The 24,157-nt window shown below is 40.9% G+C and overlaps 1 protein-coding gene across 1 annotated transcript in view; it reads left to right on the top strand.

The window, feature by feature from the left end:
• SPATA16 (spermatogenesis associated 16) overlaps positions 1-24,157 on the top strand; it is a 320,380-nt gene that overhangs the window by 198,642 nt on the left and 97,581 nt on the right. Inside the window, exon 5 of the mRNA XM_075555593.1 lies at positions 19,699-19,846. Within this exon, the coding sequence (XP_075411708.1) occupies positions 19,699-19,846 (148 nt within the window). The remainder of the gene's footprint in view (positions 1-19,698; positions 19,847-24,157) is intronic.

The following is a 24,157-nucleotide window of genomic DNA, read 5'->3' as shown; positions in this document are numbered from 1 at the left end:
GCTTTCTTCACCACATTTGTTTACGCACCCATTTTGGCTCCAGCGATTGATCAGGAAGGTGAGTATCGTGCAATGCATTCTTGTACTGAGGCAAGATTTAGGTAGAAGCCCAAAGTCCATTTGCTTCCTTGTTGCATAAGTACATTTATATGTTTTTCCCTCCTACCCAACAGTTATGTTTACCCTTCATTCCCATTTCAGTAACTCCTCTGATATAATTCAGTTGTTCAGAAATGTCCAGAGAAGCTACGTACTCTTCACCATCAAATTTAGTGCACGTCCTGTTCTCTTGTAGCCCTCACCTGAGCCTATTTTTGCAGCCACTGTGTCAATCCAGCTCATCAAGAGCTTTCCTTTTTTTCACTGCCTTTCCACGTTACCAACCATGGTGTCCACAATGTCAGTGGCAACCACCAAGTGGAAAGCTCACAATGGAAGATGCTAGATCAAATGGGAGGAAAAGGGGGAACAAAATTCACACAGAAGACCAGACTTGCCAGTCTGCTAGAGACTGAAATGCCCGATGACAAAGACGGGTTCCAAACTGTGTGGAGGTTTACCATTGAACAAGGGGGCTAAAGCTCATTAGCAATACCCAGTTGAGCTTATGAAATAATTACAGGTAATGTGGTTATTTATTCCTGTGATACCTTTTGGTGATTCATTTTAAGTCATCAGGAACAAAAGCTCTGTGGCATCCTAAAGAGTCTGGAGGCTGCTAAAACCCACACTTGTAACTCAGAGTTTCTATCAGCTGGTGTTTCTCTAATGTGCAAGCAGAAAATTATTCAGGGCCTGTAGAACAAAAACGTACTTTAAATTCTATTTATAAATTACATGTGCTCTGCTGTTAAAAAACTTAGGCCAACCCAAGAACTTTATTATTATTTAAGCTCTCCTATCAAGAAGCCTTTCATGTCATTTTTGTAAATGTTTCTCTTTGAGACTGGCATGCTTATTGATAGCAGGTCCTAAATTTAATGAATAACCAACTGATGAAACCCTCTTGTTTGTAGCCAGTAGGTGTGAAAGATGAATGTTCTGTTTTGTGTTAAGATCCTTGTTACAAAGAGGGATTCTAACCTGTTTCTGTTTCTCTGCTTTGGTTATAGCCAGTTCCTCTTGTCCTTTGGGACAGGAATAAGATGGCCATATAAAAAGAAAAAAATAATTAATAATTGGTCCCACACCTTCGGGAATTGGCAATCTAACTAGGAGATGAAATGGCTCTATACTCAGGAGATTTGGTTTCTCGTCTTGCTTCTACTTCTGTTTTTGTGACTTCAAAGGAACACCAGATCCTACACAGTTTCTGTTTCTATGGTTAGAAAGTTGACTGATTATAAAATAATTTCTTAGATGCCATCTCCATAATTCTATGTTAGAGGGAAAGAGAGAGAGTGCACCACAACCTGGCCCACCAAGCCTTGATGACGACATTCCTAATCAGAACAGTCAATGCACAGAGAGGACCATAGGCCTGGCCCCACCATGAGACACGATGTCCCCTTACTCTCTGTGGGGAATGGCACTAGAGACACAGCATAGGAATTGTCCCTGTTCTCGCACATACACACACACACACACACACACACCTGGGAAAAACACATGAATGGAGTGTAACTGAGCAGCAAGGAGAGCAAAGTAGCAAAGTCCCTGAGGAATCCCCAAATTAGACTTCTGACTCAGGAGGCAGAGTTTGGCAGCTCATTGAACCCAATTGAAAAACATTCATAAGGGTCTTCAGACAGACCTGGAACTATTTATAGGTTTTTTTATGTATATCTACATAAGATAGGCAGGATAAACAACCCCAAGAAGAAAACACCAGGGCTGACGGTTCTTGGGGGTGGGGGGGTAGTCATGGGAGAAGAGAAGGCAGGGGAAAAGGAGGGTGAAGCCAACAAACTCAGAGACAAGAGAACAACATGGGATCTAATATCAATTTCAAGGAAGGCAAAGCATGCCTGGTGAGATTTGATCAAGTGTAATGTAGCCAAGAATAATTACTGAGAGCCAAATGAAGGTTGAACATGATAGTGGGACAGGAGGAAAGTTTAAGAAAATAGAGGAAAGTATTAGGCTGCACAAACCATTTAGAAAGGTATAAATATAGGCTAGCAAAAATGTAAATACATTAATATATAATGATAGGGATATAGGTCTATATACATATATAAATTTATCTGTTAAGTATTAAAGTAGCAGACAGACATTGGGCCTCTACTCAAGTCCTCCCTCAATACAAGAGCAATTTGTTCTAATAACCTAGCATTCTGTGATACTTACCTTCCCAATATGATAGCTGAAGACAAAATGGGTGCATAAACAAATATGGTGAAGAAAGCTGGTGGTACCTGGCTATTAAAAGATATAATGTATAGGGTCTTAAAGGTTTAAAGTTAAACAAGCAACCATCTAACAGGAAAGCAACAAAGCCTACATGGAAGAAACACACCAACCTATGGAATCACAAGTATCCACAGGATCAGGTATCACGTATCAGAAGGTCCAAAACAAATAATTATATCGAAGCACATACGAGTCAGAATGGAGACCCAAAGATCAACAGTAGACAATTGGACGTCCCCTTAGAAAAGGGTCACAAGGAAGGGAAGAGCTAGCCAGGGTGCAGTACAGTACCGATGAAACACACAACATTCCTCTAGTTCTTTGCTTCCTCCCTGACCCCAGTTCTACAAATCCAGCTAGACTGGAGTAGATAAATTGACAAACAGAATCCAGGACAGATAAACCCTGCAGGAATAGTAATGGGAGAAAGGATGCCATGAGGGTAGAGGGAAGGAGGTGAGGGGATGGGGGAGAAAAGGGGAAGTGAAACTGATCAACATATGTATAACCCTGCTCCCACCCCAAGGGGTCAAATATCAGAAACATGGGTGAAAGGAAACAGCAGTCAGTGTAAGATATGAAAATTATCACAATAATATATAATTTATCAAGGGTCGGAAGTAGGAGGGTGGGGAGGGAGGGGGAAAAAAGAGCTGATACCAAGGGCTCAAGAATAGAGAAAATGTTTTGAAAATGATGATGGAAACATATATGCAACTGCGCTTGATACAATTGATGTATGGATTGTTATAGGAGCTTTGATTCCCCAATAATAGATCTTTAAAAAATAGTAATTCTGTGTTAAAGGAATAAGAATAGAATAATTGCTACAAAGTATAAATGATGAAAACATAAATGCAAGTTCAATCTTAGGCATTCAAAGGAACAAAATAAACCCATTCCCATCAAGTTGATTCCAACTCCTAATGACCCTACAGAAATGATTCCGCTACAGAAGGTAAATTCCTCGCCATAATAAAGGGCATTCATGCAAAGCCAATAACCAGCATTTCACTCAATGGAGTGAAACTGAAAGTATTCTCCCTCCAAATGGGAGCCTGATGGGGTTGCCCTTTGTCACATTTCTTATTTAATATAGCCCTGCTAATAGACATAAAAAGGTATCAAAATTGGCAAAACAGCAGCAAACTATATTTACAGACATTATTATCTCATATAAATAAATACCCCAAAGATGCAAGTAAAAAATATCGCTGGAACCAATTGAAAATATTGACAACATAGCAAGGTATGAGTATACACAAACCAATAGGATGCTAGTATGTTAAGGAGGAAGGCTGTGAAAGGATATTGAAAATACCATGGCTTGGGTCAGGCATTAATCCTCAGAGTGATATACTTGCTCTTAAAGAGATCTTATGCAGATTTTCCCCAGACAATCTATCATTTGATTTCGTGACTGCTGTCTCCAGGAGCATTGATTGTGAGCCAAGCAAAATGAGATTCCTGACCACTTCAATCTTTTCACTATTTACCAGGATCAACAGCAAAACAGCCTAAACAGCAAAAACAACAGTTTATTGATCCAGCTTTGAGGATTTGGATGTTCTTTACATTGAGTTGCAATCCCTGGCGAACGCTGCTGGTGGTGATCCTCATCTGCAAGTGCTTCAAGGCCTCCTCACTTTCAGGAAGCAAGGTGGTGCATTTGCATATTTCAAGTTGTTCCTCAGCCTTCCTCCGATCCTCATACCTAGTTCTTCATATACGCAGTACTTCCGCTTGATGATTTACTCAGCATAAAGACTGAATAAATAAGATGAGAGGATATAACTCTGAGGCACACCTTTTCTGACTCAAAACAAGACAGTGTCCCCTTGTTCCATTCCAACAACTGCCTCTTGTTCCAGGTTCTGGTTTCATAGGAACACAAAGAAGTGTTTTGGAATTCCCATTTTTCTCAAAACTATCCAAAGTTTTTAATGACTCACACAGTTGAGCCCCTTTGCACAGTCAGTAAAGCACAGGTAAACATCTTTCTAGTACATTCTCTGCTTTTGCCGGAGATCCATGTGGTGTCAGCAGTGACACCCCTCTTGCCACATTCTCTTCGGAATCCAGCTTGACTTTCTGGCAGCTCCTCGTTGCTGTACTACTGCAATTCTTGCTGAATGATCCTTAGCAAAATTCTACTTGCGTGTGATATTCAAGAGAGTATGTGGTAATTCGCACATTCTATTGGGGCACCTTTCTTTGAATTAGATATCAAGATGGATCTCTCCCAGTCAGTTATTTATTCTAGTAGTTGGCTCCCAATGTCTTAGCGTAGGGAGGTAAGTGCCTCCAGTACTTCATCAGCCTGTTAAAACATTTCCATTGGAATTCTCTCCATTCCTGAATCCTTGCTCTTGGCTAATGCCTTCAGAGCAACGTGGACTTTTTTGATCAGTACTATCAGTTCTTGATCATCTGCTACCACTTAATTCATTCACTCAATAAATTTATTAAATGCCATCCATGCAGACAGTGTGGTTAGGTACCATTGAGCCGAGCTCCCTTCCACGCAGAACAAACTTATGAATAAGATGGCTAAATATTGCCTGCTCCTACATCATATTCACAAGCACTGCTGTTTGAGACCCTTGTGGCAGCCACAGTGTACATCTCATTGAAAGGCTCTCTTTTCTGCTGACTCTCTACTTTACCAAGCATAATGCTCTCTTCCCGTGATTGATGTCTCCTGATAACATGTCCAAAATAAGGGAGACCAAGTGTCACTCGCCTTCGGACTGTGCCTTCTCCAAGAGAACTTTTCATTCTTCTAACATAAAGCTTTTTCATGTTTGGGGGTTTGTGGTATATTCTATATTCTTTGCCAACACCAGAAACTAAATGGACTAATTCTTCTTCGGTTTTCTGTTTTCATTACCTAGCTGGCACATGCTTATAAGATGATTAAAAGGACCATGGCTTGAGTCAGACACACCTTAATCTACAAAATGATACCTTTGCTTTTTTATCACCTTAAAGAGGTCTGTGCAGCAGATTTTCCCAATACAAGATGTCCTGTGGTTTCTTGACTCAGCTTCCATGGGCATTGATTGTTGATACAAGGAGAATCACAACCTTAATGACTTTAATTTCTCTTCCAATGTAAATGATGCCATGAATAATAAAATTAATATCCTGCTCTTGATAAGTTTACAATCTTTTACATTACAATCTTTTATATACATAAAAAGCTTTTTAACTCAATTTGGAGCATTGGAGACCCTAAAAACACACTGCCATTGAGTAGATTTCTTGCCATGGTGTCCCTAAACAAGATAGAAGAGACTTTATCAGAGCCAACTATAAATCTTTATCAGAGCCAACACTCTCTTCCCTTCCCCAAGGAGCGACCCCAAGGGTTGTTCTAAACCACAGCCCTGTGTTTGCAACACAAAGCTTAGCCCAGAGTCACACGAACTCTTGGTTAAAAACCATGTAACTATCTATATGTTCATCTGAAGAAAGCTAGTGAGTGGAATTTGAAATAAACCTGGAAGAATTTAGACCCAAAGAATTTTGAAAGGAAAACCTTAACTTCTCTCATCCCTCACTAAGTATACAAGTTACCCCTTTTCCACCACAAATATTTTCATTCAAAGGTAATCTAATGGAATGATCTAGGGTCGCCTTTGAACAGAAAAAAGAAAGTGATATTTATAATGGGAGGTAGGGGACTTTTAAATTTTTTCTGTGGGAAAATAGAGTTAAAAGATTATGAAATTTTTCCCATGAGTTTTTTTTATATATATATTTTTTCCCATGAGTTTCTGAAGCTCCCTCATACACAAAAGGGTGGGAGCTATTTAACCAATTTTCTCAGAGGTAGAAGCCAAAGAACTGGTTCTAGATTCAACAATTTTTTGAAGCACCTCGACCAGCAATTCTCAACCTGTGGGATCTCAAACCCTTTGGGGGTCAAATGACCCTTTCACAGGAGTCTCCTGATTCATAATAGTAGCAAAATGAAAGGGATAAAGTAGCAATAGAAATAATTTTATGGGTGGGAAGTCCCCACAACCTGAGGAACTATATGGCAGGGTCATGGCAAGAGGAAAGTTGAGAACACTGCCCTGGACAAAGTCAACTCTATCTTCCTTTGATGATCAGTTTGAATCACACCCTGTCCCCTAGGAGTTTGTCTCCTCAAATTCTGGATAGTGGTGATTGTCTGATGATGCAGGGAGCAGTTCTGGGTTTTCTAATTAGCCAAATTAACCATAATTATAAGATATGGGGTTTTTAATCATTTTATTGGGAGCTCATACAATTCTTATCACAATCCATCCATCTATCCATTGTGTCAAGCACATTTGTACATTTGTTGCCACCATCATTCTCAAAACATTTGCTTTCTACTTGAGCCTTTAATATTGGCTGCTCATTTTTCCCTTCCCTCCCTCATGAACCCTTCATAATTCATAACTTATTATTATTTTGTCATATGTTACACTGTCCGACATCTCAAGCAGGTGTATAAATTATTTTTGTTTGTTTAAATAACACATAACATAAATAACCGAAACTAACTTGGTAAACTTAAACACACAGGGAGCTTATTGGAATTCTCTGAGCATGAAAGAGATATTAGGTTCAGAAATTACAGCAATTAGAGCAGTTTAGACTGACAGCCACTCTTTGGCAATCGTTGACCTGGTTTGATAAGCACTTTTTTCAGGCTTTGGATTATTCAGCTTGAATTTCAAATTCCAGGGACAGACTATCTGGCTGTACCATGAGCACATCTCTTATCTAAGGCAGGCAAAGCACGAGGCTAAGTGGCCCACCCAGCTGTTTCTAGTGGGCAGAGATACCCTGCTCCCAAGGAAATAGAAGATGTTGAGAAGCCATTAAACAGAAAATGTCCACAACAGGGAAAAAAAGAGAGGGAGAAATAACCCACTTTAGAGAGTTGCTGAGAGAGGTAAATCAACCACAGCACATCCAGTGTCCTTGGTGAACATGACCATCCTCTTGGGAAGCAGCCATGGTCCAGCGGAAAGACTACAGGACTTTAGTGTATAACCCTTTCAGCAAACCACTCAGCAGATCGGGGTAATTTGGGAGGTCACTTAATGTCGACAAGAGCTTCACCAAGAGCCTCAATGTTCTTATCTCTAAAATAGGGATGAAATGTATATCCTAACCAGGTCATTTTAAAAATGCAAAATATCATTTAAAATGTTAGTTATTATTATTTCCCTAACAGCTATACTAAGATAGTATTAGGAAATGTTGACAAGCAAAACCATGATCAATATGCTGATTTCATTTTACATGGAGGTCTCTTTTCCACAGTAATATTTTAGCTTATTAAGACTGTAGTCCGTGAGCCCCTGGATATGCCAGAAGGAACAGAAAGGAAAATACTGCAATATGATAAGTAGTTGATGCTTTAAATTGGGCAGAACTCAAGTTTGCTAATGTAAACTAATGGAAATCCTTGAACTTGACCCCAAATGCTAGTAACTATTCAAAGACCTTTGAAAAGATCATGTAAAAAATAGCTTTAAATGGGGTAAACAAATCACTTGATGTTTATATCTTACCAATTTGATGCTGTCTGGTAATTCTCTTGCATTCATGCAGTTATTTTATTTTTTTGTACATTTAGAGACTTTTATTCAAGAATTAAAACCAAAAAAAATTTTTGTGCTTTCTGTTTGCTAGAAATTTAAATGAAAGAAAGTAATACCACTCTCAGGTATGGTGGTTCAACTGATTAGAATCAATATTATAAGTATTCATTTTCAAGTCCTCCAAAAGCAGTCGTCTAACAGTAGGTTCCAAACCACACTGAAATTACATCTATATCTTAAATATACTCTAACTTTTTCAATGACATATCTCAGATATAGGTGACTATGTCTTACGACGAAATCTTAGCATAAGTTTTTAATCCCACAGAAGTCATATTTTTAAACTGTTGTGCCAGCACAGAATCGACACATCATATAATTCAATAGTTCAAGCCTATCAAGAAGCGTTGTGTAATCATCACCACAATCAATCTTATAACATTTTCTTCTCTCTTGTACTCACTGTTATTAGCTCCCCGTCCCCCCACTTCCCTGCCCCACACTCAAGAAACTATTGATCCAGTTACGGTCTCTATAGATTCACCCATCCTAGATTTCATATACAGGAAAACTTTTTTAAAACATTAATAACAATAACAAAATGTAACAGGGAAAATATCAATCAAAGGAAAAGTAGAAATATTAAAAACTAGAACAAATTTTAAATGGGTCAAAAGGGAGATCAAATGATGGGGTGTTAACAATTAACCTAACTGCATCTGCATGACCCACTGAACAGTGCACTCTGCTCATAGCAAATCTACTCACATCCCTGATCAAAGAGTAGTCACCAGAGGCTTAATCCATGTGTATTTCCCCTTCACCTTCTTTTTTTAAAACTGAAACAACTTTTAAATAGGTCAAGAGGGAGATCAAATGATCAGATATTACAACTTAGCTTAGCTATATCTGCCAAGAGGATCCTTGGGGATGTGGTTACACTGCAGTCCACAAGGTCAGCAGTACCACAAGGTCAATACCACCCGCAGCTACCAGGGAGAAAAACAGGATTTACTACTAATGTAAAGAATTGCAGTTTCAGAAACCCACCGGGCAAGTCTACCCTTTCCTGGAGGGTGGCTATGACTCGGCATCAACTCGATGTGAGTGAGTGAGTGAGTGAGTGAGTGAGTGAGTGAGTGAGTGAGTGAGTGAGATCTGCAGTGATCCACTTTACAATACTCCTGGACTGATTACAAGGCTAGTCATACCCCTCTACTGTGGTTAGAGGGAAATCTATGTGTGGACCCTCCCAAAGCCTTCTGCAAACCAGGTGTTCACAATTTAAGCTCTGATGCCATTCCCTCCTCTGTATTTAGATTTTATTATTAACAATCCTTAGCTCACACAGGCTGGCGTACCTCTGCCATGTGGACTTAGTTGGCGCCTTGCTTAGATAGCTGCTTGTTTGAAAACAAACCTGTAAGACCCCAGAGGCCATTATTTCTGATAACCAGGTCCTCCATCATGAACCATTGATAAGTTATAGAATATTTTTCCCATATCTTATATCATCTTCTGTCACCCCCTCACCAACTTTTCCATTGTTCCTCCCCCTAGGAGGGGGTTCTAGTTGATCCTTCCGATTGATTGTCCCTACTTCCCCACAACCTCCTCTAATCCTCCAGGTATCTCTACTCCCTTTGTTGGCCCTTAGGGGTTTATCTGTCCTGGATCCCTGTGCTGCAGCTCTTATCTATAGCAGTGTGCATGCTCTGGTCTGATCCGATTTTTAAGGTATAATTGAGGTCATGATAGTGGGAGGAAGGAAGCACCAAAGAGCTAGAGGAAAGTGTGTGTTTCCTCGGTGTTAGACTGCACCCTGACTGGCTCATCTCTTTCCTATGACCCCTCTGTGAGGGGATGTCCAATTGTCTACATATGGGTATTGGGTTTCTACCCCATGGCCCCCCTACCGTTCACCTAGGTTATGGTTTTATTCTGGGTCTTAGATGCCTGATACCTGATCTCTTCGACACCTCGTGATCACACAGGCTGGTGTGCTTCTTCCATGTGGGCTTTGTTGCTTCTACCTTCAAGCCTTTAAGACCCCAGACACTATATCTTTTGAGAGCTGAGCACCATCAGCTTTCTTCATCACATTTACTTATGCACCCATGTTGTCTTCAGCGATCGTGACAGGAAGGTGAGCATCACAGAATGCCGGGTTGTCAGGACAAAGTGTTCCTGTGTTGAGGGAGTACTTGAGTTGAGGTCCAATGTCCATCTGCAACCTTAATTCTTAACATATAGATATGAGTACATAGTTGTAGTCCTCTCTCATTTTATATACATATGTACATGCCTGTATTTAGGCCTCTATAAATCTCCTTTGTCTCCTAGTTCTTTCCTCTATTTCCTTTTTTCTTCCCTCTTGTCCCACCATCATGTTTGGCCTCCCTGCTACATTGCCCTTGATTGATCCCCACTAGGCATCCTATGACCTTCCTTCCATTGATTTTAGTTCACTTGTTCACTTGCCCCTGGGTTGGTCCCTTGCTTTCTCCCACCTCCCTTGCTTTCTCCCACCTCCTTTCTCCTACCTCCCTTGCTCCCGTATCCCTCCTGAACCATTGGTCCCATTCTTTGATCCCGCCTATCTTATCTAGACATGCAGATACATTAAATAAGTGCAAAAAAACTCCCAGGCAAAACCAAATAACACAACAGAGGAAGTCAAAATCAGCAAAATAATAACAACAGCAGAAAGCAAGAACATAATAATAACACAAAGAAAGCCACTGACAAAAATGGAAAAGCCTATAAACAGTTCAAGGTCTGTTTGCCGGCCTTTATGTGTGTTTTCCAGTTGAGTCTGATGGGGTGGCACACTCTGTCTCCAAAGTCTATTTTTGGTGTTCCAGGGGGGTTTCATCACTCTGCCCCATGTTTAATTTGATCCAGTTTTTATCATCTTCTGTTCTCTTTTGTATTGAGGTTTTTCTGTGTTTTATTTTGTTATTCTTTGGGGGATGGGTTAGAGATATTATTTTCTTTATTTGAAATCCAAGCTAGCTAAAGGCAATAATTAGAAGGATAGTTTCTTAGGATCCCACTGGCATAGTGGTTACACATTTGGCTGCTGACTTTGAGTTAGAAACCACCAGCAGCTCCACTGGAGGAAGGCAGGGTTTTCTGGGCCCATAAAAAGCTACAGTCTCAGAAACTCACTGGGGCAGTTCTGACCTGTCTTGTGGGGTCGCTGGTTTGGAATCCACTTGATGGCATAGACTTTCAGGGTTATGGAAGGGGAAGTTGCAGGGATACGGAAAGCTAAAAGCAGTAATTACAAAAATAAAGAATGTACTCTAAAATTGATTGTGGTTATGATTGTGCAACTCTTTGTAATAGATCCAAACCATTAAGTTGCATGGTATGTGAATTATGTCTCAATAAAGCTGTTATAAATAGATAAATGGATTTATTTGTGCTGGTTGTATTCACAAGAATATCTAGGAGTAAAAGATAAATGCTGTGCTTGCTTTTGTGCAAACGAAAACCTCACAGAATTTAGTTTCTGGGTCTGAGGTTCTGAGTCTTGATGTCATAGGACATCAGCGTTAATTGGCCTAATAACGCGATTAGTGCTTCTGCTCTACCTCCCCCTTTAATGCTTAGTGCCAGAGGTCTACGAAGCTTGCAGGTAGCCATCGAAGGAATGATTGCTTAATCTCCATCCAGGAAGAAGAGCACAATATGGAATACATGGGTAATTGCCTTCATTAACAATTGCCACATGTTTGATGACACCAGAAGAAGTAGATGGTCCCCATCTACCATTACTGCAAGTTTTGACCAAGAATTCTAACAAAATGGGGGTCAAAGTGGGGGATGAGGGGTGGGTTACAAAACAGAAGTTCAAAGACTCATAGACACCAGATATCCTGTAGTCATGAAGTTTGGATTAACCTCTGAGATAATATTTAAACCTGGAGCGCAAAATATCCTTTAAGATCTTCTTAAAGCAACAGTTCATTTTAACTAATAAAAATATCAGATTTAAGGTAAAAATCATGTTAAATTTGCATATGTTCATTTGTATATTTAAGATCATTCTGTACATGAAAGTCAATCTAGATAAGCCTTCCAGAAACAGTAACAGGAAAATTGGTTCCCTGAGGATGTGGGGAGACAGAGGGGTGGGGTGAAGGGAGGGAATCAATAGCATTGATGATTGTATAACTCCATTCGGTGGGATCAAACAACAGACTTGTATTTGAATGGATATATTGTATTGTGTAAGATATGGCAAAAAAACTATTACAGAAAAAAATAATAATATGGGTTCCTGGGGGATATGGTGGGGGGTATATGGGAGCAGATTATCAAGGAGCTCAAGAAGAGAGTAAATGTTTTCAAACTGATTGTGCTAGCAATTGTACATACTGCTTGATGTGATTGAATTCTGAGATGTTGTTTTTTAGTTCTTTTTAAAATCATTTTATTGAAGGCTCTTACACCCTTTTGTAAAAAAAGTCATTTTATTTGGGGCTTGTACAATTCTTATCACAATCCATATGTGCATCCATTGTGTCAATCACATTTGTACATCTGTTGCTGTCATCATTCTCAAAACATTTGCTTTATACCTGAGCCCTTAGTATCAACTCATTTCCCTTCCCTCCATGCCCCCTCCCTCACAAACCCTTTATAATTTATAAATTAATATTATTTTGTCATATCTTACACAGTCCGACGTCTCCATTCACCCACTTTTCTGTTGTCCATCCCCCATGGAGGGGGTTATATGTAGATCCTTGTAATTGGTTCCCCCTTTCCAACCCACCTTCCCTCCGCCCTCCTGGTATTCCTATTCATTATTATTGGTCCTGAAGAGATCATCTGTCCTGGATTCCCTGTGTTTCCAGCTCTTATCTGTACCAGTGTATATCCTCTGGTCTAGCCTGATTGTAAGGTAGTGATACTGGGGGGAGGAAGCATTTAAGAACTCGAGGAAAGTTGTATGTTTCATCAGTGATATACTGCACCCTGATTGGCTTGTCTCCTTCCCTCCCTGTGACCCTTCTGTAAGGGAATGTCCAGTTGCCTACAGTTGGGCTTTGGGTCTCCACTCCACACTCCCTCTCATTCACAATGATATGATTTTTTGTTCTTTGATGCCTGATATCTGATCCTATTGACACCTCTTGATCACACAGGCTGGTGTGCTTCTTCCACGTGGGCTTTGTTGCTTGTCAGCTAGAGGGATGCTTGTTTATCGCCAAGCTTTTAAGACCCCACATGCTATCTTTTGATAGCAGGGCACCATCAGCTTTCTTCACCACATTTGGTTATGCACTCACTTTGTCTTCAGTGATCATGTTGGGAAGGTGAACATCATGGAATGCCAGTTTAATAGAACAAAGTATTATTGCATTGAGGGAGTACTTGAGTGGAGTCCAATGTCCTTCTGCTACCTTAATACTAAACTTATAAATATATGCACATAGATCTATTCCCCATCCTGATATATAAATATATTTACATATATACATGCCTTTATTTAGACCTCTATAAATGCCCTTTGCCTCCTAGTTTTTTCCTGTATTACCTCTTACTTCCCTCTTGTCCCACTATCATGCTCAGTCTTCATTTGGGTTTCTGTAATTCCTCTTGGTTACATTGCCCTTGATCAATCCCTACCAGGCCTCCTACACCCTCCTTGCCACTGATTTTGGGTCACTTGTTATTCCCTTGTCCCTGGGTTTGTTAAAACCTCTTCCTTTCCCCTACCTTCCCCCTCTCACATCCCCCCGAAACTGTCGGTCCTGTTGTTTTTTTCCTCCAGATTGTTTATCCTACCTATCTTATCTAGATAGACCTGCAGAAATAATAATATACACAAAAAACAAGACAGAGCAAAACAACAAAACAAAACAAAACAATAACAAAAAACAATGACAAAAAAAGCCTGTAAATGTTTCTAGATCTGTTTGTTGACCTTTAGAAGTATGTTCCAGTTAAGTGAGTGCTATGCCCTGGCCCCCAAATCTATTTTGGTATTCTCTAGGGACTTCCTTGCTCTGCTCCCCTTGCTGTCCTATTGCACCCCCTTCATGTGAATTGCACCTGATCTGTGTGAATTGCACCCGATCTGACCCCACCACACCAAGGCAAAACATGAAAGAATTCTTGAGATGTTATGATATCAGTAAGAGCACCCAATAAAATAATAGGTAATAGATAGATAGAAAGATAGATAGCTATAGACAGATATATCAATATAGATACGTACATCAGATGAAGAAATATCTATATGTGATCCAGCTGATGACTACAACTCAGAAGATGGGGTAACACCTTTGGAGGGCAATGAATTGATGTTCCTGGAAGAAGACTAGCTCAGGATGGAGGGTGAGAACAGTTACAGAGAACCCAACTCAGGGAATGTAATCAATGTCACTGACAAGTAGAAACTGCTTCATCCGTGTGTGTTTGGCTGCACATAGTTTCAAAAGTGGGGGGAGGAGGGGGGAGAAAGGGGAAACCGATCGCAAGGATCAACATATAACACCCCCCCACCCCATCCCCCTGCCAAGAGGGACGAACATCAGAAACATGGGTGAAGGGAGACAGTGGATGGTGTAAGACATGAAAACAATAATAATCTATCATTTATCAAGGGTTCATGAGGGAGGAGGTGTTGAGAGGGAGGGGTACAAAAGGAGCTGATACCAAGGGCTCTAGTAAAAAGAAATTATTTTGAAAATGATGATGGCCACAAATGTACAAATGTGCTTGATTCAATTAATGTATGGATTCAGAGCTGTAAGAGCCCCCAATGCAACGATTTATAATAAGAATTTTTAAAAGATAAATAACTATAATCTTAAATATTTAGTAGTTTTTATAATGCACACACATCCTTAGATAAAATAATTACCAATTTTCTATTACTGTTATTGTGTGTGGTCTGACTGGCTTCAACTAACCACCCTAAAGTTTCAGTGGCTGAAAGTGATTCAAGGTTGATTTTTCACTCACGCTGTAGTCCGACGTGGGCGTTCCTGGTTACTCCTACAACCAAAAATCAAAATAGGATTTGAGAATCCCTTTGCTTCCGTCTGGGGCTCCATCTTCTGTCAAGTCCTGACAGGGACGAACGTGATGAGCAGCGCTTGAGTCCAGCAAGGGAAGGGAGAATCGTCACTCCTCCCCCCTGTGCCCCGCTCTCCACACTCAGCCGCAAAGCCACACTCATCTACAATGAGGGAATCCGGAGAGCATCTGATCACGTCCTCAGAAGACAGTGAGCTATCACGTGGGAGGTCCCAATTCCACAAAATTAAGCAGCTTAACATTCTTAGAGAAATCACTGAAGGTTCTCCAAACTCCAGTGGACTGGAAAATACTTACTACATCCAATATGCTATTTAAAAAAAAAAGCAATTTGCAGCAAATATAGTCAACCCTAATATTATGTGCATTAAAGGAACACTTGAATAATAATCTATAAGAATTTGATCCTAATTTCTAATTAGGAATGACAAGCCTTCTGCGGACTGAACCACTATTACCAGGCACATGGTGGAAGAATTACCACAGGCACAGATCTTCCAGTCCAAAGAAAGCAATTACATAATGTCGTTGCTATGAAATATTTGAAGTTTGTAGTGTCTTCCAGCTTTATCCCTGCCACCTGAGTGCACATTGAAAACTCACCATGAAAACTAGCTCTCTTGTTTTATAAAAAGGGAAATGAATTTTCTTTCTTTCTTTCTTTTGTTATTTACTTTTTCCTTAATCATTCTGTGTCTGACCATCATTCTTGCTGCACAGTTGTCCTGGGTCAGGGAATGTCAGCAAGTGACTTTTTTTTTACTTAGTTAAAGTATAAGAAAAAATTAGTATGAGTTACCCATCTGGAGAGAAAATGAGCTGCCTGCTACCTTCAACTAGGCAACCATAGGCTTTAAAACACGGGAAATAAGAGAGTAACAACAGAAAATGGCAAGAACTCCTAAATGCATGCACCTAACGTCCTGGTTTCTTTTTGAGCTGCAGCAGAACAAGCATAGAAAGCAGCGATGCCCAGGCAACAACAGACTGTGTGCACTGCTCGTTTTCCCTCCTCTCTACACATGCAGTTGGCCATTATGGACATCAGAGGGCCCAGCTGTTGTAAAAGCAGCCTTCAACTGCAGAACATTAGTGTTGAAATAAAACATACTATTCGATCTCTACATCTACCTCCATTTTAGCACAACTTAAGATTGTACACGTTTTCAAGTTGCTAATGTTTTTCTGAGCTCTTGCTATATTTTCAAACCCACAGTCCCAAATTATTTCATCTTCACGTGAACCATGCCTTAAAAATATTTCATTTTTTTAAAAATCATCAGTATAATTTTTGAATTTGTACATATGAGAACGAACAGACTAGACTCTTGATGAAAAGCAAAGCCAATTTTAAATCACAGATGACTGCTGTCATAAAATAGCAGCTGATATGTTGGTGTCCAAACAAAAATAGTTACCCGTTTCTCCTAGTTCAGTGGAGAGTATTTGTTCTAAACACTATTATCCTTGTATTATTCAATCATACATTAAAAATGTTACCAAATATATACTTTAAAATACAGTAGATGTATAAATATATAGATGTACATATAGTTTTACTCCATTCCTTTATAAGAGCAATGTGACACAGACCCTAAACTTCTAGCTAGTCTATATTTAGGAAAACAGAACACATGGGAACAAGCGGCGTGTTCTGGTAATCTGTAATCTCATTTCTCCTGCATGTTGTGATAGTTCTACTTAGAGTATCATAACTTCCTTGTGAAAACATCTCCTTGGAAGGTATCATTCTTATCCATACATACATTATCTGTTCACTCTGTTCACTCATTCGCTTCCTTACCCATCCATCATAGAATGGAGAGCCGAAACCACGAAAGGGCCCTATCGCTACTGGTTCTGGCTGGCTGCTTGCATGGGGTATAACCCTCCTGAGTAGAAAGCCCCGTGGAGGCCCGGATGCAATGACCTGATCCTGAAGCCAAGAGCACAGATCTTTGAATGAGCAGACCAAGCTGCCACACAGAGACTGCACTTCTGTGCTTTCCTGCAGAGTAGCTGGTTGGGTTCTTGGGCGTGCGTCTTGCCATGCCCGCTGTGAGATGGCTGAGAAAAGTTACCCTGCCAGCAGCCACACACCCTGCCAGCCCTTGGAAAAGAAAAGGGGCGAAGAGAGCGTTTTCTTCCATCCTGGCCTGGCTAGGATGCTGCTAATGTCTTTCTGGAAGCAGGCTGGAGGCTCCAGTATCTTCACTAAAGTTTTTGGCCTGGAATTTAAAGCAGAATACCTTCTGCCAAGCTATTTATAGAGACCATGAGGAAAGCTATTTGAGATGTGAGGAACCAAGGACTTACAAAAGGAAGTATGGTGAGGCCATGGCCTCCACGCTGGTTATGACCTTTGATCATGACCTTTAGGCTTTGAGGTCTAAAGTAGCTTTCCTACTCAGCACATCTCTCCACGGGCATCTTGAGGCCACTTAGTAGGTGCTAACCCTGAGAACACAGCACAGGATTGATTTCAGCAGCGACCAGCGGGGAGCCTCAAGCTGAAGAACGTATTCAAGTATTTTCCTGATTCCATTTAAACAATGTTTATTTTTCACCTAAGTACCTGTTGCAGAAACACCTTATTTGAATTCTCAAGCCACACCACCAGTTTCAGGCTTGCCAACTGCATTACATATCTACATATACCTATATATCTCCACATATATAGATATATATCCATAGTTCAATCACGTTGAGGAGACTTGTCCAATGGCTACTTCCATCAGTTTTCAAACATTCTTTTTCTACACGGACTCCTTGACGTCATCTCCCTTTCACCCCCACTCCACCACTGGACACCCTTCCCCTCGAAGCCCTTATTCTACTTGTTGCCGCTATAGGTTCACCAATCCTGGGTTTCATATCGAACAACGGGAAAAACCTATAACACAACTTCAAGAGGGCGGCTCCCCATGACATAACACCTCTGAGATCCGCTCCAATGTGAGCAAAAAAAAAACCAAACAAAATCATACAAGCCAAAAATGCACACATTTTGGAAACCAGATCAGGTCGAGCCTGCATCGTAGGGGGAACCTACTGACAAAGTTCAACTGTTCAGGTCAGATTGATGCCTTTGATCTTCCACACTCCTCTCTCCAAAGCTCTCTGTTTAGTGACCACTTCCCTCCCGTCCTTCCCTTGTAGATAGAGGGACACCTACAAAGACTTAGTTCCCATGTAGTTCCACAAGTGAATCTAGGCCTGCCACTGTCAACCACAGCCTCTGCCCTCCACATACTCACAAGTTCACTGTCAACCACAGCCACTGCCCTCCGCATACTCACAAGTTCACTGTCAACCACAGCCTCTGCCCTCCGCATACTCACAAGTTCACTGTCAACCACAGCCTCTGCCCTCCGCATACTCACAAGTTAGGCTCTGCTGTTCATCGCGTTAGCCTTTGTAACCCTTCAAAGAGTACAGGCAGGTGCCGTCATTCAGACCTGCCACCCACTCGGAGTCTTGCTGAGTCACTCTGTGTGCTGGTGCTGGGTTTGGACTCACAACGACGGTCTTTATTCCCCCGTCTGCAAAGTTACAGTGTTGTGAGCAATGCGGATTCTGTCATTCCGTCGGAAATGTGCCCCGCCATTATTGTTTCTACATCATCTGCTAATGCTAGTCAAAGGGAAAGATGGACCTTTGCTTCCAGCCAATTCTTGCACAGCTGCTGGCGGACAGACAACATAGATGATCACAGAGATCAGCTGGGGTTGCTGCATAATGAAAGTGAAAATGAGCAAATCCCACTAGGCTTTTTCTCAGTGTATCATAGGACGGTTCTTTAGAAAATATTGTATCGAAGTAATATAATCTCATTTTGTTGAATAATCGTCTTTCTATGTAGAAATCTATGCTTTTCCCTTATTGATTCTTGGCACCTTGGCTTTCAGGGAGAAATTGTATTCCTGTGGCCTCTTCAGAATAATGAGATAACGGTAGACACTTCCACTTTCTAGTCAATGTTCAAGTCTCCTTTTGAAACTTTACATAACTTTCCTTTTGCTCTGGTACAAATCATCACGTCCCTAGTTAAGGCAGGAAGCTCCGGGTGACACCAAGGTGTTATCAAGAATGTTGCATGAGCAAAGACAAGTTAAAGACATTCTTAAATAACTGAATATATTTTAAATGGCTCTTGTGATCTGGAGGGATAGTCAGCTCTGCTGAGAGGACGTGGAGAGAGGTGTTCTCATTCCAAAAGGGAAAGAAGAAGCAAAAATGTCGTTTGTCTAGCTTGTCTTGTTATTGATAGAAAATACTTAGATCTAGATATTTCAGCTGGGTTTTTAAAAGAAAACATTTTCCGTACAAATTACTCCCCATTTCCTGCTCATGAAGGAGCAAGATAATGATCATGTTAGATTTGAGAATGTGATTTTTTCAGTCAAGGAAAAAAGTGACATCTTAGAAAAAAGAATCTTTATTTTTAATCTTAAAGCAAGCTCAATTTGGAGCAGCCTGTTTACAAATTTTCTTTATCTAATTGGTTTTCTTGGTATGAAATAATATTTCCAGAACTAATTAAACTGCCTTCCTAATGAATATTCAAGACCCAAAAATGTTATCTTTGTCATACAGTATATAATATTTTTAATCATCCATAAAGGTAATTATATTTTATACATTCTTTAAAAGTCACACAGTGATATTGGTGCCAATTGGGTTGTTTGCTTCCTCGTAGGCCATGATTGAGGAAGCTATCACCAGAGCTGAATCTTTCTCAGTGATGTACACACCGTTTGCAGCAACCATCAGAGAGGATAAAATAGAAAAAGTAAAAGAAGTTTTCACAAAAACTCACCCTGCGTATATGGATTATATCTACACAGGTAAGATTCAATACCTCTTAACAGCACCAGCTGGTAAGTTTTATTTTCTTTAAAAGAAATACAGGATTTCTTCTGGTTTGCCTAATGATCCCTTTTAGAGGTGGTTTGTGTTAATTGGATGAAGTGTGAAGTTATCTTCAAATGTTAGCACGCATCTCATATGGCTCATACAGTAACATCCCTTGTGCTTTCATGTTTCTGTAGTCTAAGGCAAAAGAGGTCAACAAAAAGAAATGTTTTCTTTTTAAATAGTTATCTAGTGTTGCTACAGCAGAAATACCACAAGCAGATGACTTAGCAAATAGAACTTTCACCTCTCATGATGCACGAGGCTGTCGAGGAGCCCGGGTGGTGTGGTGGTTCTGTGTTTGGCTGCTAGCCATGAGGTCGACAGTTCAAAACCAACTGCTCCAAGGAATACAGATAAGGCTCTCTACTCCCATCAAGAGTTACAGTCTTAGAGGCACTCTGAGTAGGCACGGACTCGGTGGAAGTCTGAAATCAGAGTCCTAGTCAAGGGGAAGGTTTTCTCTTTCTAACAACTTTGGAACTTTATCTCTTCAGCTTCTGCTCCCAGATTCCTTAGAGATTGTCGCTGTCACGTGTCTTAGCATCTCTCTCAATCTATCTCTCCTCGTCTCGCTTGTTTAATCTCTTTTGTATATCAACTGAGTATACTTCTCCTGTGGGTTTCTGAGACTGTAACTCTGTACTGAAATGTAAACCTCATCTCTAGAGAAGCTGGTGGTTTCGAATGGCTGGCCTTGGGTCAGCAGCCCAACGCAGCACCGCCAGGCCACCAGAGGTCCTCTAGCCACACGCACAGAAGTTACAGTTGCCAGCTTGTACTTTAGTGGGGACATAATTCAACCCATAGCAAACAGATGGGGGTAAACTGTCATCCTTCCCCACGCCCCTCTTCAGTCAAACAGGTGATGATGGCAGTCCTTTAATGTTAGAGCCTCTCCGGTGCTTCCTATTTCTGGGTTCCTTCTGAGGGCTCAGTGGTTAAGCACTCAGCTACTAATGGAAAAGTCAGTGGTTCAAACCCACCAGACTCGCCGCTGGATAAAAGTGTGGCAGTCTTGGAAGCTCCATGGGGCACTTCAACTTTCGACAGGATTGCTATGAGTCAGAATTGACTCAGAATGGTGTGTGTGTGTGTGTGTGTGTGTGTGTGTGTGTAAGGTAGGATAAGATAGGTTAGTGTCCCACCATCTATTTCACCCCTCAAGTCTCCTATTTTTCTTGGATCATGGGTATGCAAATACATCTGGGTAGCCAAAGGTGCTTTAGAGGATACACGGCTGGTATTGTGCTTTCTTCCTCTTTTCATCTTTGGAAACTTCTTGCTCTCATAAATTCATTTAAAATTACTTTTGTATCAACTCTGTGCCCAGTAGGAGCCCTGGTGGTGCAGCAGTTAAGCACTCTGCGGTGAACCAGAAGGCCTGTGGTTCAAGCCCACCAACAGCTCTACAAGGGGAAAGTATCTGTTAGTGGGCCTAAAGATTATCGTATTGGGAAACCTCTGGGGCAGTTCTCATCAGTCCTGCAGGCTCCCTATGTTGACTGATGCCCCACGCGCTACTTTGACTTATAAAGACAACTTTGTGATGCCAAGTGGAGATCCACTCACTATGACGACCGTGTTCAGGAAAAGCTCTGCCTGTGCACCCCTAGCAGCACATCCTCCTCTCAAGGTCCTCTCTTTCATCCTTCAAGACTTGCCGAGCAGGCTTCTAATATGTGTGCTTCCTGATGCATGCCATTGCGAATATTGACCACTTATAAGGTACCAGGAACTCTAAATCTGTTATCTCTTGAGGTTCCAATAATTTATGAGACTTAAATCACTTCTATTTAGAGACAAGAAATTGAAAAAAGCAAATAGCTTTCCCAAAGATGGGCACCGAGTCAGTGCTGACAGGACTGCAGTTCCTCATTCTTCTACATGATAGGAGCAGAAGTGCTACAGAGGCTTTGAATTGGGGTTGTGTAGATTCCTTAGTTTACTCAGCTGTGCTTGATGTGCTTCAGAGAAAAGATACTGAATTAATGTAACTTGTGATGATGGCAGAGATGATTCTAGAGGGAAAACAGGAATTTAAGGCAGAGAATGGGAAGAGAGGACAGTCGTGCGTGCCATAACAATCATTGATGCACATTGCTTAGTTTGAATATCCTATCAGGAATTGGAGCCCTGGTGGCATAGTGGTTATGAGTTGGACTGCTAACTGCAAGGTCAGCAGTTCAAAACCACCAGCTACTCTGTCAGAGAAAGACGAAGGTTCCTATTCCCATGAAAAGCTACGGTCTTGGAAACATACAGGGGCAGTTTTACCCTGACCTTCAGGGTCACTATGAGTCAACATTGACTCGATGATGGTGAGTTTGGTTATTTGGTTTTATTAGAAAGTAATAGATGCCACTATGGTGGCATAGTGGGTTACTCCCTGGGCTACTAACCATAAGGTCAGCAATTTGAAACTACTAGCCTCTCCATGGGAGAAAGAAGAGGCTTTCTGCTCCCATAAAAGTTAGTCTTAGAAACCCACAGGGACAGTTCTACTGTGGTTTCTATGACCACTACAAGTCAGAATCACACTTCAGCTGTCAGATTGAGGACTTGTTTGTTTGTTTGTTTGTTTGTTTGTTTGTTTCAGTAAGTAGGTAGAAATAGAACTCACATTTGTTCTAGTGGTTTATTCATTATTCATTGTTTGTGGATTTTGTGAGGTTTCTTTGTCTAATATCATGGAAAAATTAGTCAAATTCAGCTATTTCCTCTTCTACTCTCAAGTCTGTTGGTAACAGAGAGAGAGTCATTTGGGAAGATCACCAGTTTGCCAACTCTTCCACTTGTAGAATAGGTTTAGTTATATTTAACTTACTTCATAAGGAAGTCATGAAGATTAATTAATACTTAGGAAGTACTATTTTCACAGTGTTTAAAAAACAATAATAACATTAATGAGCCAGCTTCATGTCTCATGTAACTCCATCAAACCTGTTATCAAGATGAATTATGATCTGTTGGCAAGACAATTCATGCTAAAGGATCGTATACTTTGGAAGAGAAGATAATTATAAGTTACTAATGATTGTTTCTATTATTTTATAATTACTAATTGCTGGAGGATGACAGTACTACAGGAGAACTCAGAGGGGAGAGGCACAGCTTCAGGAGGAGAAGGAGGGCAGAGAAGGCAGCCTTGCATTTTAAATTTCATTGGAACTTGGAAGGCTCTTTGCTCTGGGAAACGACGTGCTAAAAAGCTGTGGCGTGGATGACTTCTTTGCCTCTGTTTGAAATGACTTAAGAGTCTTCCCCAATACCACTGCGATAGGTTGATGAAGAAACTACTATTTCTAGCTGCATGTGTAGCCTTGTAGAGCTATGCCAACAGTTGCATCGTACGTACATGGGAAGAGGAAAGAGCAAAGACTCTATGAGTTGAACTCATCTCCCAGGAGGCGCAAAGTAGAGATTAGACTGGACCTCTGTAGTGAGAAATAGTAGCTAGATGATATTAAATGGATTAAATTGTCTCCCCTGCACAAAGGAAAAAGGTACGTGTTGAAAGCCTAACCCTTTTAGGTGCGCTGAATTGGTTCTGACTCATAGGGACCCTTTGCACAGCAAAACTCTGCCGGGTCCTGCACCATCCTGACAATTGTCTCTGGGCTTGAGCCCATGGTTGCAGCCACAGTCAGTCCACCACCTTGAGGGCCTTCCTCTTCTTCACTGCTCCTCTACCTTAGCACACATGATGTCCTTCTCCATTCCGTTTTTTGACGACTTTCCGTTTTCCTAGATTCATACTCCACCCTTTCCAAGATCTGATCCGGAGCGGAGGTTTGCAGCAGTTTCGTCTTACCTTGGGTTTTGCGCCATCAACAAAATGAAGATTCCCAAAGGGTCCGCTCCCCCAGGCTGTACCCGACACAAGTCATTGTGTTTGACTCCGCTCCCATAACACAACTCCTCCCCTGTCACATGTTGGGTGCCCTCTCAACCTGAGGGGACCACCCTCTGGCACTGTTTCAGACAATGTCCTGGGGGCATTCCTTAGGCCCTCAGTATCTGAGAATATGCTACAGCTATGCATTAGGTTTTCTTTTTTTTTATAAACATTTTATTAGGGACTCATACAACTCTTATCACAATCCATAAATATACATACATCAATTGTATAAAGCACATCTGTACATTCTTTGCCCCAATCATTTTTTTTTCCTTTTATTTTTTTACATTTTATTAGGGGCTCATACAACTCTTATCACAATCCATCCCTGCCCCAATCATTC

Source organism: Tenrec ecaudatus, chromosome 8 (assembly GCF_050624435.1).
Source record: "Tenrec ecaudatus isolate mTenEca1 chromosome 8, mTenEca1.hap1, whole genome shotgun sequence".
NCBI classification, from domain to species: Eukaryota; Metazoa; Chordata; class Mammalia; order Afrosoricida; family Tenrecidae; genus Tenrec; species Tenrec ecaudatus.
This window is presented reverse-complemented; position numbering and strand designations above follow the sequence as displayed.